The sequence below is a fragment of the Notothenia rossii genome, assembly GCF_949606895.1.
Source record: "Notothenia rossii genome assembly, chromosome: 2".
In the NCBI taxonomy this organism is placed as follows: domain Eukaryota; kingdom Metazoa; phylum Chordata; class Actinopteri; order Perciformes; family Nototheniidae; genus Notothenia; species Notothenia rossii.
The window spans coordinates 50,209,786-50,228,201 of record NC_136904.1 but is presented as its reverse complement, the minus strand read 5'-3'; the positions used below and the strand labels follow the sequence as shown (position 1 = coordinate 50,228,201).

General features: G+C 43.4%; 1 protein-coding gene and 1 long non-coding RNA gene across 2 annotated transcripts in view; both read left to right on the top strand.

The window, feature by feature from the left end:
• Positions 1–437: 437 nt before the first annotated feature.
• Positions 438–18,416, top strand: part of adamts17 (ADAM metallopeptidase with thrombospondin type 1 motif, 17) — a 308,092-nt gene continuing 290,113 nt past the window's right edge. Inside the window, exons 1-2 of the mRNA XM_079665712.1 lie at positions 438–2,935; positions 3,260–3,627. Coding sequence (XP_079521838.1) covers positions 2,878–2,935; positions 3,260–3,627 — 426 coding nt within the window. The 5' untranslated portion in view covers positions 438–2,877. The remainder of the gene's footprint in view (positions 2,936–3,259; positions 3,628–18,416) is intronic.
• LOC307029400 lies at positions 7,320–12,725 on the top strand. The gene is made up of 2 exons (XR_013805315.1): positions 7,320–10,515; positions 10,707–12,725. It is a non-coding gene; the product is annotated as an uncharacterized lncRNA (long non-coding RNA).

Below are 18,416 nucleotides of genomic sequence, written 5' to 3'. Positions count from 1 at the left end.
CCTGTGCTTCACTGCTGACAATAACCGCTTCATGAACTTCCACAAGCAGAGAGTCTATTTTGTCTAATGGCTCAATAAAGGTTGATGAAATATGCCTAGGCTCTTCGCGTATTTATTCCTAAAGGTTGTTTCACAATACAATGTTGCCTGCAGGCAACATTCAGACATGTAATCTTGTTAAAATATAAAAAATAACGACTTTCACATTTGAATTGGCATGCAATTTAACCTGTATTTAGTATTTTCCATGTGTTTTTAAATAAATGTTGTTCAAATTTGAAACAATAACTCTCTTTTTTCATAACTTACCATAAAGGTACAGTGTTGCCTCAAGGCAACGCACCCCAAAAAGTACCCCCAAATAATTATTTATTTAAAATGTCTTCAGATTATGTTTATTTGGTCTATTATTCTATGACAAAAAAATTGTCCAAATTTTTTTTTCCGAAATGGCATCATAGTGCGTACCATAGAGGGACATAGCATTACATTCTATAATTACATTACATAGAATTAAGTAAATGTAACACCATTTTCACCCCGGTTAAACGTTTCATTTGCCCTGTACGATGGGCGCTGTAAGTGATGAAAATGGGGGATGTTGGCTTATCAGGCGCCCGCAGCTCACAGCCAAAGTGTGAGCGAGGGAGAGAGGGAGAGAGGGAGGGCGCACCGCGCTATTGTTATTAGAATCTGGTGCTAGCTGCTCTAACGGAAGAAGAACATGTTTCTACAATAATGTGGAGGGAGAGTCCTCTCCAGTCTGACGAGGCTGATAACACTACAGCTCAGTGAGGTAAAGGACTCTAGATCAGGGGTGGGGAACCTCCGGCCTATACGGACCGCGAGACCATTTGGTACGGCCCTCGAGGTAATTTATAAACACCCGCAAAAAAGAAAAAATGTTTAAGAAATCTAGACTATATAAAATACTATATGACAGTAAAAAAAAAGTTGTTTTTAACAAACAAGAATACAGTTTAAAAGGAGAGTGATTTGTAAAATATCCATAAAGAAAAAGAAAATCTGCTTTCAGTTCTGTTTCATATGGATGTTGAGAGATGTTTCCATAGATCTCCTAATGTTGCTCTCAAAGATGCTTTTAACTTCAACATTTAAGCATGTCCCCGGACCCCCTCTTAAATCATGTTCACATGGATAGGAAACTAAATACATTTGCACACATCTTGTGTCCATATCTTTCTGTTTTGGTGGTCATGCCACAACCATGCACGTGCATGCATGCACGTGTCATGGTAAGATATCTGGATCAAGAGCTTGCTTTTTCTTTGCACAGCATGAAAGAAAGGCCAAATTAATGGGCTGTGATTTTAGTATTTTTAAGCAGACATTGAGTTCAATAATTTGTACGGCCCTCGGAGGATGTTGTACAATGGAAATGGCCATTGAGAGGAAAAAGGTTCCCCACCCCTGGTTTAGATAGTTAACTTTAGTCTTTATCTCAGTGGGTCTCAAACGTTTTGATCACAATTTAAGTAAACACCGGGCGCTTTACAATAGCTGCCCACTGCTCCTAGTACTAGACTCCTGGTACTAGGATGGGTTAAAAGCAGAGAACAAATGTCACTGTGTGTGCTGTGTGCTCTGCATGTGTGACCATTAAAGAGGGTTTCATCCCTCCCAATTATTCTTCTTCTTCACATATTTCCAAGGCACTCCTTTATAATTATTGGGATAAACAGGTTTGAAACCATTTCAATGGATACTATAGGACAGTAAACCAAAAATATTGCTTAAAACTGGAGAGATAAAAATATATGCATAGATAAATAAATGTAAATTGGGTAAAATAAGATATAACAAAAATAAAATAAGTTACATTTATTTGTTATTGGCTATGGTAGGTTATAGATGAGAGTAACACCTACGTCACTTCCGGGCGAAAATGACGGCCGACCCACTTTTGGGGGAAAACAACGATCCAAAAATGAATTGAAGATCCCAAAATGCACGGTTTTCTTAAATTTCTGATCGGATTGACAAAAACTTCAGAATTTGTATTGACCGCCATTCAAATGACAGCTTTGTTTTCCCCCAAAAGTGGGCGGAGCCGTCATTTTTGCTCGGAAGTGACGCATGTGTTACTTTCATCTATTGGTTATGTTCACATACTTATTTGATTATTAAAATGTAAACCGATCTTTTTCATTTGGGTGTTTTAGAGTTTAACCCCCTAGTCTAGTAGTAATTATACTCAAAGTGCACCAGATTGACGCATTTTACTTTAAAATGTTCAAAAATGTCTTCCCTGGGGGTGCATACTACCGGACCCCCCTAGAGGATGTGACGTCCATCCCCCATTCTATTGTGTATTCCTTGGATACTCTATTGATCTTTATCTTTTCTACTGTACGATTCTCTGGCTAGGGGAGGGGGGGGGGGGGGCGCCAGCTAAAATCTCGCCTAGGGCAGCAAATTGTCTAGAGCCGGCCCTGCACACACACACAGACACACACACACACACACACACACACACACACACACACACACACACACACACACACACACACACACACACACACACACACACACACACACACACACACACACACACACGCTTATTAAAGCTAATTCTCCAAACTTTCTTTCTCCACTTGAAACCACGTGTAGGGTTTCAACCTCAAACACTGACGGACAGCTTCACTGACCAATGAAAACGAAGGATATCTCTGCTCAGGGTCAATGGCGCAGCAGCAGATGCGGGGCCTATCGGAGGAGGCGTGTCCTGCAGCACAGAGACCCTCCAGCCGGGGTTACTGCAACTTCTCCAGCTTAGGGAAACTGCGCTGTCCGCTATAGTCCCCTTAACACCACCCGCCTCCTCTTCTCCTTTATTCTACCCTGCTTTGCTTTACCATGCATAACAGCCTTGTTCCCCATGTTCTCCTCTCTCTTTTCTGCATCGGATTGAGTGGTAAGTACTGACTTCGAACTCTTTACGTAGGAGCTGTGAGTGTACGCCTATTTCTCTTAGATATATAGGTCATGACTAGAGCAATCGTATTCCTCCCTCTAACAGTGTTACTAAAGAACAGTTGTATGAAGTTGCCTCCTCCTGTCTGCTTGTTAGATCCCCACCATGGGAGTGCAGTTTCAGCAGATTGCTGAGCAGAGCTGCGGCTGAACGTGGCTCAGTCACGGAGCATGAGAGCACGGTTCAGTCAGTTCACAGAGGCAGGACAGGCTGTGTATGGCCGCTGTTTGATGGAAACTAACGCCCCCCCCCCCTCTTCCACAGCCCAGACTGAGCTGGAGACGGATGAGGTGGTCCCCCGGCTGCTGTCCGGGCAGGAGGCGCACCTGTCCTCCCGACACACCGTCCGCTCCCTGCGGCGCCGCGGCCAGCGCTCCCTGCACGGCCCGGGCGGAGGACCCTCTGACCCGGATCACATCATCCTGTCACTGCCCGCTTTCGGAAGGAGCCTCTATTTAAATCTGACGCGGGACAGCGCGTTTCTCTCCCGGGACTTTGTGGTGGAGGAGCGGCTGAGCGGGGAGCAGAGCCCGGCAGTGAGCAGCCTGTCCCGGGAGCAGCTCTGCTTCTACTCCGGCTCCATCATCAACCACACCGACTCCCTGGCGTCCCTCAGAACCTGTGGAGGCCTGGTAAACTGTTATTCTCTTTTTGGACCTGTTGATAGCTTTCATGTAATTCCGAAATCACAGCAGCTCCACATTGTAGAGAATGTATTTAATGATTACATTAAGGCAGGCTGGTTGACAGTAGCTCAACTCCCCTGAAGCCCCTTTAGCATCAGGTTAAGGCTATGAAGGTAATCTGTTGGACCTGCAGACCTGCAGGGGGTCAATCAGTTCAAAGTCACACTTTGCAGTCAAACACTACAATCTAACAAAACTGCATTTTAAATGTGGGGATGCCAAAGATAAATCTGCCAGAATGAAAATTGCGGAACTGTTTCTAAAATTATTCAAAAGATATGTACAGTGTGGATGGAATGGACCAGCATTCAAAACATGAAACCACTCAATTTTCACTTACTAGCTTTTATGGAGCACTGACAGCCTCTCAGTCACATCATGGAAGATGAGCAAACTGTCTTCCGATGAAGAAAAATAAAAACTAGTACGTTTATGAAAAGGTTGTCAAACTGGTTCTGTAAACATTTCAAATTGATTGCGATACAGTGAAATACGAAGATCCCTCCAGCTAATTGGGATAGATAAAATGGGCAAAATGTATATAGGGAGGTCAAACCCTCTAAATCAGGGGTTCCCAAAGTGTGAGGCGCGCCTCCCCTGGGGGGCGCCAGAGAGCTTCAAGGGAGGCGCAGCCGCCAGAAAACAATAAAGAGAAACAGTGAAATCTAGTTAGTTAACTTCAGCTAAATGTATGCGAGCGGCAAAATATGGATAGATTTTTTAGTGAAGTTACCTAAAGTGAGAGAGGAGATAGCGTCTGTCAGAAAACAGAGGAAGTATGACAATGATTATTTGATGCTAGGATTTTCATGGACCGGTCCTGATGACACTCCACTGCCACTGTGTGTTATCTGCAACGAGGTGCTAGCTAATGACAGTATGAGACCATGTAAACTCTGGCGTCATATTGAGATGAAACGCCCATTTTTGGTGACCAAGCCACAGGAGTGTTTTGACCGGAAGCTCAAGGAATGGCAGTCACAAAAAAATTTCATTGACACATTTAGCAGCACTGTGGATACAAAGGCAACCGAAGCATCATACCGAGTGGCGTTACGGATAGCTAAGGCAGGTAAACCTCACAACATTGATGAAACGTGACTCCTCCCTGCTGCTAAAGACATCTCTGTCTCAACTATTTCTCTGGTGACGCTCAGCAACTTGAGAAAGGTAGCGAAAACAGAGCATTTTATGACATTTTCTCTTACTGGCCCTCTTTGAAATGCAATTTAATACCCCTGCATTCTAGCAACAACAACAATAATAATAATAATAATAATAATAATAATAGCAATAATAATCGGGAGAGGGAGGGGGCTGTGATTATGTTCTCTGAGGGGAGGCTCACCTTCCCACACTTTGGGAACCCCTGCTCTAAATGACAGCACAGGCTAGCCAAAGATCTCAAACAGAAGGTTTAACCTCCGTCAGGACTATATTGGCCAGTCTGATGTTCTGTTGCACTTTTCTTTAACCTTCCTTTGGATGAAGGTTAAAGAAAAGTATACATTTCCCCAACTGTGAGCAATAGAGTTCCCCATTATCTGAGGCCTTTGGATAATGTTCTCTGTGCAGGTAGGGGTTCAGGCTCAGCCCTGGACTCTGCAGAAACAGGCCTGAAGTGTGCTCCTTTATTTCCTCCATATGTCCTCAGTGACAGTTTAAAGGTCCCATGTCATGGCCCTTTCTACTAATCATAATTCTATTGTTGAGGTATACTAAAATGGATATTGTGCAATTTTCCAAACTCACATTGGTTTCTCATACAGCATCTCTGAATAGTATGTGCATCTCTGTTCTAAACGGCTTGTTGGAGCTCCTGACGCCCCCCCCTCCCTGTGAGCCCATTGGCCGTCTGCGAGACAGCGAGACACAGCGAAACCTAGCCCGAACACACAAACCTGCAGCCTGGCTGTGAGTGAGTGTGTGTGCTCAAACACAAACTCACAGCCTCGTCGCGTCCCGCCATCTCAGGGAGGACAAATCGGCGGAGCTGCAGCTGAGAAAAGATTGTGTGTGAAGTCCGCTGATTGGTCAATTTGGACCAATCCACGGACTTAACCTAACGGCTCTACGGACGTAACTTAACGGCTCCATGGATTGGTCCATTTGGACCAATGGGTCCATCTGGATATGGGCACGTCACTGTACCCATGAAGCAAACAAGAAATCTCCAACGAGGCGTTCTGGGGCAGCATAGACAGGTCTTTTCTGTGTTAGAGTTTTAATCGCTACAGGTTGTACTTTGAGGGGTTGTGACTCTGCAGACCGTTTACATGCATAAAACCTTCATAACACACAAGGGGACGGGTGATAAACGGAAAAGCATGACATGGGAACTTTAAGCGTTCAGCAGCCTACAATGAATGAGCAGATCATTGTCCAGCTGCTTACAAGACACGTGGAGGTTTATATGGGGGGAAAACGCTGGCAGCTGCAGCGTACAGTATGAACGCAGGGCTGCACAATTCCTGGGATATTCGATTTGGAAACTAATGAGAATTAAGTGGAAATAGTGGGAAATAATGCTAAAATGCTGACTCATTCCTGCACTACTCCATTGTGATAAAAGCATTACAGTGTTTCCCAAAGATCTGAAATATACTTGGGGGGGGGGGGGGGGGGTGGCGGTAAGGTGAGGTGACGTGCAACAACAACATTAACATTAACCTTTCTGTTGGTCGCTTGTGAGCAGACCCTTCACACGATGGCAGAGCGAAGCGAACAGGTACAGCCAGGGCCGAACCGAGACAATAAGTCAAGGCGGAAATTATACACCCAGCCACGCAACTACCAGTTTTCTTTTGGGCCATTTTGCTGGATTTATTTGTCAATATTTACAGTGTTGCTGCCCATAGTGATAGCCCTATAGTTTAAATCTACTACCCACAAATAAATATATGGAAATGAGTTACTATTTAAATAAAATAGCATTTATAGTTGTGAGTGTGTCTGGGCCCCTGAATCAGCCTCACCTGTCTCCCTCCTCTCCCTCCTCTCCCTCCTCTCCCCCCTGCTCCTCTTTGAGGCAGCAGCAAAGACTAGTTTTAGCTCTCAAAAGTTTTAAAAGTGTATCTTACCTTTTTTCACCTAGTTAACTTTTTTTTTGTATTCATGCATATTTGACTAATCACTACCTCCTCAAATGGAATTATGTGTTTACATAAATGGTGACCAAACCGTTTGAGACCCACAGAGAACTTAGACTAAGTTAACTATCTAAACACTCAGAGAGACCTTTACCTCACCTGAGCTGAGGTTATCCCGAGCTTGAATGACACACAGAGACCAATCAAGGGCTTTGATTTATGATCTGTATGACAGTGGCCATGTCCGCAGGCCACATCATGTAGACAGCCAGTCACCCTGTGTGAGGCAGACATTTGTGCAGCGTTGCGTTCACAATACATAACAAAAAAATAAAACTTTAAAAAGAAACAAAAACTAAATGGATTGCGAAATATTGTGGGCGGCCGTTAATATACCTGGGCAGCCCGCCCAAGTAAAGTCTATGTGTGGAAAACCCTGCATTATGATTTTAATGTAAAACTGGTAGCTCCCCACACACAGACAGTGTTTGATGTTAAGTCTGAGTCTGAGTGTGATCAGGCTGTCAGTATTTGCCCAGACTCTACCACACACACACACACACACACACACACACACACACACACACACACACACACACACACACACACACACACACACACACACACACACACACACACACACACACACACACACACACACACACAGTTAATACGTCATGGTCGCAGTGTCAGTTAAATCCGCAGCTTGACCCAGATGGGGCTCAGGTTCCTGTGTGTGTTGACGAGTATTCTCATATTTGTAACTGTGCAGGGGTTGAATGGCAGTGGACAAATTGGAATGTGTTAGTGCCTCCAGCAGCTGTGAGTGCAGCGGAGGGTCTGATACTCCTTAATGTAGCCTAGCAGTCTAGGAATTAATTACAGTATGTTGGTAAAGTAATACCGAAGATATGTTTGAAATAACTTAGAAACTATTTTGCAATAGAGAACCGCAGTGACGCGTCGTAAAACCCGGAAGTAAGTTAGCATTTTTAGCACTTCCGGTTCCTTCCTCAAAAAGCAATGCATTTTTTCCATAGGGTTTTGGAAAATAGCTCGAAATAAGGTCTGTGGTTGACACAAATTTAAGAGATAAGTCACGTTTTGTTCTACGACATTAAATACATCAGCAGTGACCCCACTGGGGATTTTTGAAGAGTTTACGTGTCTGAAAAACGATGGTTGTTACCGACTGGCTGAATAGGACTACAGAAATTGTCGAGGCCGTCTACGTCATTACGCAGAACACGTAAACACTCCCGCTAAGTTTGTTTTCCCCTGTGTTCTGCTTGAAAGCAAGTACCTGCCTATCTTTAGTATCTGTATATCTATATCTGACTATTAGAATCTGCATTTTTGAAATTGTCGTTTTTAACACCGTAGTTTTAAAAATTATAGAATAATTAATTACCAGTGTTTTCCAATTTTACTCGGCAGTTTGTTTCGTTAGCTAACGTTAGCTAAAGCTAGTGCTACTAGTTAGCTACGCAATGGTTTGTTGCTTTGCTCCGGGTTGCAGCCACAGGTCTTCGCATGAAACGTGCTTGTTCTATCGTTTCCCGGCCAATGTTTTCCAAAGGAGAGTCTGGATTCGTGCCATGAGGTAAGCTGACGTTACATTTTTGTCCATGTCACGGTGAAATGTAAATGATGGGTCGTGACTGTATCGCCGTTTTAGAGATGGCGCTGCTGAAAAGACCGCAACATAAGTAAAGATAATGAATGCATCCTATTAAACCTGTGTGGCTTATATGATAAGTCTAATTAGTACAAGCAGCATAACGTTTGACCATGTAACTAAAGATTGTACTCAGGGAAATCAGTTTGACATATTGAACTAATAACAAATCACCTCTGGCTGGCAGAGAACTCTCTGCTCCATAGCTTCTCTTGGACGTGAAATCACATGTACATTTTACATTTATATTCTATTTAATATTCCATCCCTCACATACTTTTGTATATAATAACTTATATTTTGTTTTTCTTGTTATGCTGCTGCCACACATACATTTCCCAAATTGGGATCAATACAGTAATATCTTATCTTAATTAATTAAGAAATATAACTATTATAATTAGTGTAGCAGCTGACACCTATTTTCAATATGGATTAATCTACCATTTATTTCTTTAGTTAAATTTTGATCTATAAAAATGTCAAAATAGTGAAAATGTTCACGAGACTTATCAAAGTGCAAGGTTATATCTTTAGACAGTGCATGACATTAAGGATTTTGGGAGATGGCCCTGTGGGCCATCTAAGCTAATTTACAGATGGCCCTGATCCCAATAGAGATTGCCCTGAAAAATGCGTGCGAACGAAATGCCACGAAGGGTTCAGGGGGCCTCCCCCTAGAGCATTTCGATTTTTGCAGGTCTTAGATCTATGCTGTCTGGTGCATTCTCTAGACTGAATTATAAGATGAACCAGCACAATATTATATTGTACAATTTCAATTTTATTCTTAATTTCACTTGTTTGTTTGTTCTTGTTTGTGTTTGCTCGCTTGCATGCCCTGCATAGCTATAAGAAATACTTAAGTTGTTGGTCAAGACACTTTCCATCTGATGAAGGCAAATGCCTTCATCAGATGTAAAAAACGTTGACTTGCCTGTGAATAAAAAATAAACCAGAGTGTTAGTGATCTACAGTGTTGTCATTCTTCTTTGAACACCAACAAGACTGCTAACACCCTATTTCAATAATCACACTCCCTGTCATTGACATAATTAATAGATAGTTTAGCTTCTCACCATCATTTGCTGTGGCCAACTGATGTTAACGATCGTAACTGAAAGGCTGCCTGCCAAACGTAAACATTCAGCCACGTGACATTCAGCCAAACTCTCGCGAGAGTTTTACACAAGACGGATCCTTTCTAGCCATAACCGAGTTCCCATTGGCCGACAAAATCTAAATCTCTTCGGTCACAATGATTTCCCTTTAGCACAATACCGCTTCAGTTGCGCCACTTATGTGACAGACAAGAAGAGTATGTGACAGACAAGAATAGTCAATTCTAATGTCTAACACTTAATTTGGAGAAAGAGGTGTCCTGTATGGGTTGATTGTGTGTTGATCTGTTGGTAATGCCTCGGGGTTCCGGTGGGCATGTAAAAAAATGCATAATGCTGCGCTATACTTTGTGGCCTCACCCAGTTGCATAGCGACACTTATTGTTTAGGTGTCTTTTAATAAGCAGGTAGTCATATCATTAGCTAGAACTAGCTAGATCTGATCAATATGGACATAAACGCGAGTGGAGTCTAATCTGACGGGAGAGAGAGAGATCAGCTGCTGCTGATGAGTCGACACGCAGTTCTGCATGATCACATGCAGCGGTGAGTGGACAAAACACACACCTCAGGTTAGAATATCACACGTAGCTATTTTAATTACCTCTCAAACTACCGTAACTAGTTATAGATATGTTTAGTTTTACTGTCGGGTCACTCATTACTGGATCCGCGAGCTGCATGATACTGGCATAATAGATTGCCCGATCGGGCAACCAGCAGGTGAGGCTTCATTGCCCGAGCTAAATACTAGATGGCCCCGGGCCATCGGGCAGCCCTTAATGTTGAGGCCTGTTAGATGTTTTGTTTTATCCTATGTACTGTACGTCTTAATGCTCTTACAGTATATGTGACGGTGTGACTTCCATGAAACTAACATTTTATATCTTCCCAATAGACGAGCTGACAGGAAACCTAACACTCTAACAACCACAACATTGCAAAGGCGAGTAAATGTAAATTAAAAACAATTCACAATTTTTTTATTTCTTCTTCCTTGCAGTGAGGTGAAGCTGACCTTGCACTTGGTGCCAGTAAGGATGTTCCTCACGCAGGCTGAATGTTTCTCCTTCCTTACTGACACAGAAGCCCTTGATTTGCAATGCTTCACTAATTGTCATTTCCCTGGCTCCGTAGGGACACTTTACCTCCAGCACAGCGGAAGACCCTACCAGACCATTTGGAGATGCCTCCAACAATCCTGATAGGGAGAGCCACAAATCTGACTCATGGACCTGCATCTGGGTTGCAGTGGTGAATGCCCTCAAGCCCTCATATTCATTCATAGTCCCCCAATGTACAGACAAAACACCATCAAGGGCCTGGCAATAAAGGAAGCAGTCACACGCTTTGACCTCAGGACAGCTCCAAAGTTGCTGGCAGTCAACCTTCCTTTCCTGAACAAATGCCAGTGTGGGTTGGTTCGCTGACCAGTGGTAGCCACCTGAATTGCCCTCTGTTGCTCTTCAGACAATGCCATGCTTGCCACAATTGCCTCAGGTCCCTGATGCCCAACAGATTTGATAATTTCAGGAACAGTAACTGTTTCCAAGCTGTAGTGTTCCTCTTCTGGCTCGGTGGAGAGAAGCCAAGAAATTCCTGAAAACCTGCCCCCGAGTCTGTCCCTCAGCCATTCACGATCTTCGGAGGTGGGCTCTCTTGTCAGCGGGTTAAATTAGTTATTGGTTTCAACAGTCACATTAAAACAGTTACTAAATCAGCTTACTATCACCTAAAGAACATATCTAGGATTAAAAGACTAATGTCACAGCAGGATTTGGAAAAACGTGTCCATGCTTTTATCTTCAGTAGACTGGACTACTGCAACGGTGTCTTCACAGGTCTCACTTAAAAATCTATTAGAAAGCTGCAGCTGATTCAGAACACCGCTGCTCGAGTCCTCACTAACACTAAGAAAGTGGATCACATCACTCCAGTTCTGAAGTCTTTACACTGGTTCCTCACTAACACTAATAAAGTGGATCACATCACTCCTGTTCTGAAGTCTTTACACTGGCTTCCTGTGTGTCAAAGAATAGATTTCAAAATACTGCTGCTGTTTATAAAGCATTTATAGCAAAATGCATTTCTGACCTCCTGCTAAATGATTAACCATCCAGATCTCTCAGGTCTTCAGGGACTGGTCAGCTTTCTGTCCCCAGAGTCAGAACTAAACATGGTCAAGCAGCGTTCAGTTATTATGCTCCAAATATCTGGAACAAACTCCCAGAAACCTGCCGGTCCGCTGCAACTCTTACTACTTTTAAATCCAGGCTGAAGACTTTTCTTTTTGTCGCTGCTTTTAATTGAACTATTCATATCTTAGACTGCACTGTAACTTTTATCCATGTATTTTTTCTTTTAATGTTTCTTTTATTAGCTTTTCTTTTTAATGACTGATTTTAAATGCCTTTTTTAATGTCTTTCATTTTTTGTAAAGCACTTTGAATTGCCTTGTGTTGAAAAGTGCTATATAAATAAACTTGCCTTGCCTTGCCTAATAAAGATTTCATGTGACACATACAATTGATTTGTTGATGGGAATTAATGTGAATAAATTAACTCTAGGTTAACGGTACTCTTGCTATCACTCCTCACCGACACTATAAACCTTGTCCCTCATGCTAGCCCTGACAACACCGGTAAGCACACCTTCATCTAGGCTGCACTGTTACGTGTCCTGACTTGTAGTGGTTCTCTCCTCTATCTACACTCTTCTTGTCATCTTTGTAAAACGATATCAGACGGGTAATTGACACAGCCATGACTTCTAGTTAAATTCAGTGTGGCTAAAAAGAAAAGCTTTATTAAATTATGCAAGCACGCGAAAGTCAAATTCAGCTTTATTGTCAAAAATTCTACATGTGTTATACATCCAGAAATATCATTTCCCACAGTGTGACATGTATACATAAAACAAAACAAAAAAGGCCTAGAGAAACGTGGTATACATGAAACAAAACAAAAAGGGCCTAGATAACCGGGGTATACAGTTTAACATGTTAATATATTTAAAGTGTTCAAAGTGCAGTTTCAGTGCAAGTCAGTTGAAACGATCTTAAATTGGCGTGACGTTGAAGTCGTGCGACCCTGCTGCTGCACTGGCTTGTAGTTCGTTTATAGCATAACGTTAGCATTTCGCTTTTGGCGACTAGATTTATGATTCAAAAATGATAAAACTAGGGTTGACATGTGGAGATTATCCGGCTGAACAAAACGTGATCCTTCTCTTAAATGTGTGTCAACCACAGACCTTATTTCGAGCTATTTTACAAAATCCTATGGAGAATTTGCATTGGTTTTTCATGAAGGAACCGGAAGAAGTTTACTTCCGGGTTTTTCGACGCGTCACTGCGGTTCTCTATTACGCCTCAACTAAAGATTATTTTCATTACATTTTCATTTGTTAATGACAGTGGCGAGCCGTGACTTTTCTACCTAGGCCCTCTGAACCCCCCCCCCCCCTACTACCCCTACCCTATGGTCTACGATGCGCTCGAACACCTACGAGAGTAATGCTTAGCTTAGAAAAAACAACTTATAGACCTCCAGTAAACACTTAGATTTTCATTTAATGTAATAGTAGCGTAGTTCTTTACCCTCATGTTTTTATGAGTGGGTAGTTTCCAACACTATATAATTTCTTTATTATTGTTAATATTTTCATTACGGTCATTATTATTATCTTACCTCTCTCAATTCCCTGGTCTTCTCTGCCACTGTGCACACCAAGTGAGAATGAAAGCACCAGGGAGTAGGAGCTGCATGTGGAAGCCTATGCTGGCAAATGTCATCCAGTAGCTTGGTGCGCTTTGCTGAGCGGTGAAAAAGGTGACCAAGCCAGAGAGGTGGGAGAAGAAGACCTTACACTCTCTTAAGGCCCTGACACACCAGGTAGTCACCAGAGAACTTGCTGAGGCTGACGCCGACTGTTGCGTCGGCGTGTTCTCCTGCGTCTTGGCCATGTGTCGCACTGGAACACACCGCAAAAACTTCAGCCGAGCACGTACGAACTGCGCATGCGTGAGTGGCAATAACTCTCCTTACCAGCAGGCGGTGGTAGTGTGTATTCTTCATTCAAAAGAGGCAACAACGGGAAGACAGGGAAAAATAACAGACTGCGTGATCTAAACAAACAACAAATAGCGTGTGCGTTCCATTTTCACTCTCAACTATCGAAAACATATTTCGTGCGGTATTGGAGCTATCATCCATTGGAGTGTTGCTTGTGGATGACATTCTCAAGCAACCGTTTTGCTTCTCATGCACTGATTCGCTAGCTGAACAGCCAATCAGAGTGATTTCTTTGTCCGACTGCCTGTGGCCGATTCAACATGTTGAATCGGCTGTGCGTCGGCCATGAAAGGTCAAATAAGGCGTGTCCCGGCCGACGGTGCGGGACACACCAAATTGAGTTTGGGCGACAGGGCACGCTTCGTCGTCCGACTAACAAAAACTGACGATTTCGGCCTGGTGTGTCAGGGCCTTTATCTTGGAAGCTCCCTTTGCCAAGACGAGATGTAAGATGTGAGCATAGCAGTGAATGAAAAGGGTCTGTGGAATTGTTTCCTTAACACTAGAACCGCCAGAGGTCGCTGTATACCTAAAACCGCCAACGGGTAAAATGTACCCGCTATAGATTTTCAAGGTACAATGTTATTTTATTTATCATACAGAACAGTGAGTTTTGATCGCACAAGGATGAAACTTATACCAATATAATCTGTGGACTCTCAGCTTTTCATATGATATAGGTTGTACAGATAGCATGAATTTTAAAATATCGCTAAGAGTGCTGATTTAAACGCTTGGTGTTAGGCTTGTGTTTTGTTTAGGTACAAATCTCTCTATTGATATATCTGTAATGCTCTGTTCTATGAACATATAATTGTCTACATAAATAGACGACGCGGACTACTTCTCTCATTCCGAGTGTCCATCTTTATTCAACTGGCACGTAACCTGCACACATGAAATACGTCCTCAACGTGAGCTCAGTCATCCAAGATCTTGTATTCTCCAAGATGTTACACTATCTATAACTATCTATTTGTCTCTCTCTCTCTCTCTATCCATCTATCAATCTATCTATCTATCTATCTCTCTCTCTCTCTCAATCTATCTCCCTATCTATAAGGAACCGCAGTAGAAAAAAGGCGTTGCTATAGCAACACGTCATGTTTACGCTGCATTTTCTATGAGGTAAATATTACCCGCTGGCGGATATAGGTATGAATGGCATTGTTTTTGGCGATTTTTTCAATCTGACTGCATATTGACAATTGTTAACAACAGAGGGTGCTACATAACACACTTTCAGGAAAAGTCACGGACTGGGAGACTTTAATATGTTATGGAAAAAAAGTTACATACAATCAAAAAACAGCTGCGGGTAAAATGTACCCGTTGGCGGTTCTAGTGTTAACTTTCGCTTGCACCCCATTCAATCCAGAGGCCATAACAACTGCTCCATCGTGGCACTGTACGACCACTTTGTCAATACAGCCACTCTCCCTCAGGAACTCCAGCAGCCGTGTAGCTATCACCTCTGCTCGTTTGTCCTCTGTCACATCTTCGTACTTGAAAAACCGCTCTTTTATCCCATCTTCAGTGACATATCGAAGCACATTGCGCCACGTTGCTAATGTTTGTTGTTTCATCCAACATGATCGCCACAAAAGGTGCCTTCCTCAGCTCCTCTTTCATGCTATTACATTACATTACATGTTACTTGCTATCCTTCATTGCACTAGCGACAGCGCTGATCAGGTCATTCTGAATCCTTGAAGACGTGCCGGTAAAGACTGTTGATGTGGCGAGGTGTGTCAGCAGGTCGCTGTCATATAATTCCCCTTGTTTGATGAAGTTACACTCTCATTGTGACCTCGGAACAGCAACTCCTGCTTGCCCAAGTACACCACACAATTTATGAGGCGTTTCAAAATTCCTCACTTCCTCTTCACATTTTCATTATGAGCGATGACACCCCGGCGTTGTTGCTCATCCAGCTGGAGCTCTATCCTGGTGTCCCCAAATGTTTTAAGGTGAATAGTAGCTCTGAGGTGACCGGAAGCATTCTGATGGCGATGTGCTGATTTGGATAAACTTCCTAAGTCAGAATATCCATCTCTGGATGTCTGCGCCAAAAAGCAAGCAATCCCAGCAGTACAGCTTTTGTTCCCTGATTGATCCGGTCATCCAGTTGTATCTGGCGTAATTGCTGATATCAAAATGCCTCTCGAACCATTTAAAAAAAAAAACTAAATTAAGCTGTGGTTTTGCTCGCCCTTTGGTAATTAACCCCAATTTATCAGTGTAACTCATTCTTGAAAATGACTCGGTTAGTAGTTTCGCAACGATGTCATCACTATCACTGACATGAGCAATCGTGAATGAACGTATGCTAATTAGCTACTTCCGCCTAGCTTGACCTGTTGTTATAACACATGCATAAACTTGGCAGTGCAGCGGGCGGAACTTGTCATGAAGTCTGCGATAATAAGCCCACCCATTTAGAGGGAAGATATGATTGGTCAATTGTACTGTCATTTCACATTACTCTCTCGTTGTTTTACTATAGCGGGTCCTCTGTGAATGTACAGCAGGACTACCAACCAGCTCCTGTCTTGTGAAAGGAATAGCAATTGGCGCAAGGCGCGAGGTTCTTAACCTCATTACCTCTGCCCGCCCCACCACCTGTCCTCTGAACCCTATCCCCCAAACCTCCTTCAGACTATCGCTCCTGATATTCTACCATTTCTCACCCATTTCATCAACACTTCTCTAACTTCTGGTCACTTTCCAAACAGTCTTAAGGAGGCAAGAGTAAACCCTCTCCTAAAGACACCCACTCTCAACCCGTCCAATGTTAGAAACTAGAGGGCCTGTCTCTCTTCTCCCGTTCCTGTCTAAAACACTTGAACGCGCTTTCTTTAAACAACTCTCCTGTTATCTCCATCAGAACAACCTTCTGGATCCGCACCAGTCTGGTTTCAAGGCAGGTCACTCAACAGAAACTGCCCTCCTTGCTGTCACTGAGGAACTTCGCACATCTAAAGCAGCCTCCCTCTCCTCTGTCATCATCCTTCTGGACCTGTCTGCTGCATTCGACACGGTGAATCATCAGATCCTCCTTCGCACTCTCCAAGAACTTGGAGTTTCACGCTCTGCACTTTCCCTCCTCACCTCATACCTCAAAGACCGTACCTACAGGGTAACTTGGAGAGGGTCAGAGTCCGACCCTTGTCAATTAACTACAGGGGTCCCTCAGGGCTCTGTTCTTGGTCCCCTCCTCTTCTCCTTGTACACAAATTCACTCGGATCTGTCATTAGCCCGCATGGTTTTTCATACCACTGACGACACCAAATTAATTCTGTCCTTTCCCCGCTCAGAGACCCAGGTCGTCGCACGCATCCCTGCTTGTCTAGCAGACATCTCTCGGTGGATTTCTGCTCACCTCCTCAAGCTCAACCTTAACAAGACTGAACTGCTTTTCCTTCCGGGAAAAGATTGTCCCACTCTTGACCTAATAATCAACATCGGCACCTCTGTTGTTTCCCCGACTCAGACTGCAAGGAATCTAGGTGTGACCCTAGATAATAAACTGTCCTTCACTGCAAACGTCGATGCTACAACCCGCTGCTGCAGATACACGCTTTACAACATCAGGAGGATACGTCCCCTCCTGACCCAGAAAGCGACGCAGGTTCTGGCCCGGGCTCTCGTCATCTCACTCCTAGACTACTGCAACTCCCTCCTGGCTGGTCTACCTGCATGTGCCATCCGACCTCTGCAGCTCATCCAGAATGCAGCGGTTCGTCTGGTCTTCAACCTTCCTACATTTTCCCACACCACGCCGTTCCTCCGCTCCCTTCACTGATTTCCGGTAGCTGCTAGAATCCACTTCAAGACACTGGTACTAGCGTACCATGCTGCAAATGGATCTGGCCCTTCCTACATCCAGGACATGGTTAAACTGTACACCCCAGCACGTGCACTCCGCTCTGCATCAGCCAAACAACTCGCTGCACCCGCACTGCGAGGGGAACCCAAGTTCCCATCAGCAAAAACATGTGGGTTTGCTATCCTGGCTCCAAAATGGTGGAATGAGCTCCCCATTGAAATCAGGACAGCAGAAAGCTTACACATCTTCTGGGGGAGACTGAAAACTCATCTCTTTCGACTCCACTTCGAGCGATATAATTACTAACAAAGCACTTATATACTAATAAAGGACTGGCTTATCTAAAGCCAGTTGAGTAGCACTTGAAATGTTTTGGCTCTATGAAACCTGATGTACTTATATGATTCTGTTTTCTTCAAGTTTGTATCTTGTTGGTCGAACGCACTTATTGTAAGTCGCTTTGGATAAAAGCGTCAGCTAAATGCAATGTAAAGTGTAGGAAAAGAGGATTTGAAGGCTCCTCCCATTGACCTCCATGTTAAAAAACTGAATATTTCAAAAAGTATAACATATCTTTAAAAAGTTGAAGGTTTCCCATCGTTTCCTGAAAAGGCTGAATAATTTAATATTTGAATGGTTTCTGTAGCTGAAAATAAGCTGAAGTTATGGAGAGCCAAATTATTGGCTGAAATAAGAATAAAGATTCAAAGAACTATTGTGGAATGCTGTGGCACAGCATTCGCAGAGCAGGCGGGAGCCGAGCACTCTGCGCTGATAGATGCCGGTGTTCAGAGATCTGACCATCAGTCTGAACGGAGGAAATCAATAATCCAGAGTCTGCTCCATATTTCAGTTTTATTGGGGAGATTGTGTTGAATGCTTTTCTGAAATCAACAAAAAGCTATCTAATGCAGGTGTTTTCAGGTGTGAAGGATGGGAGGAG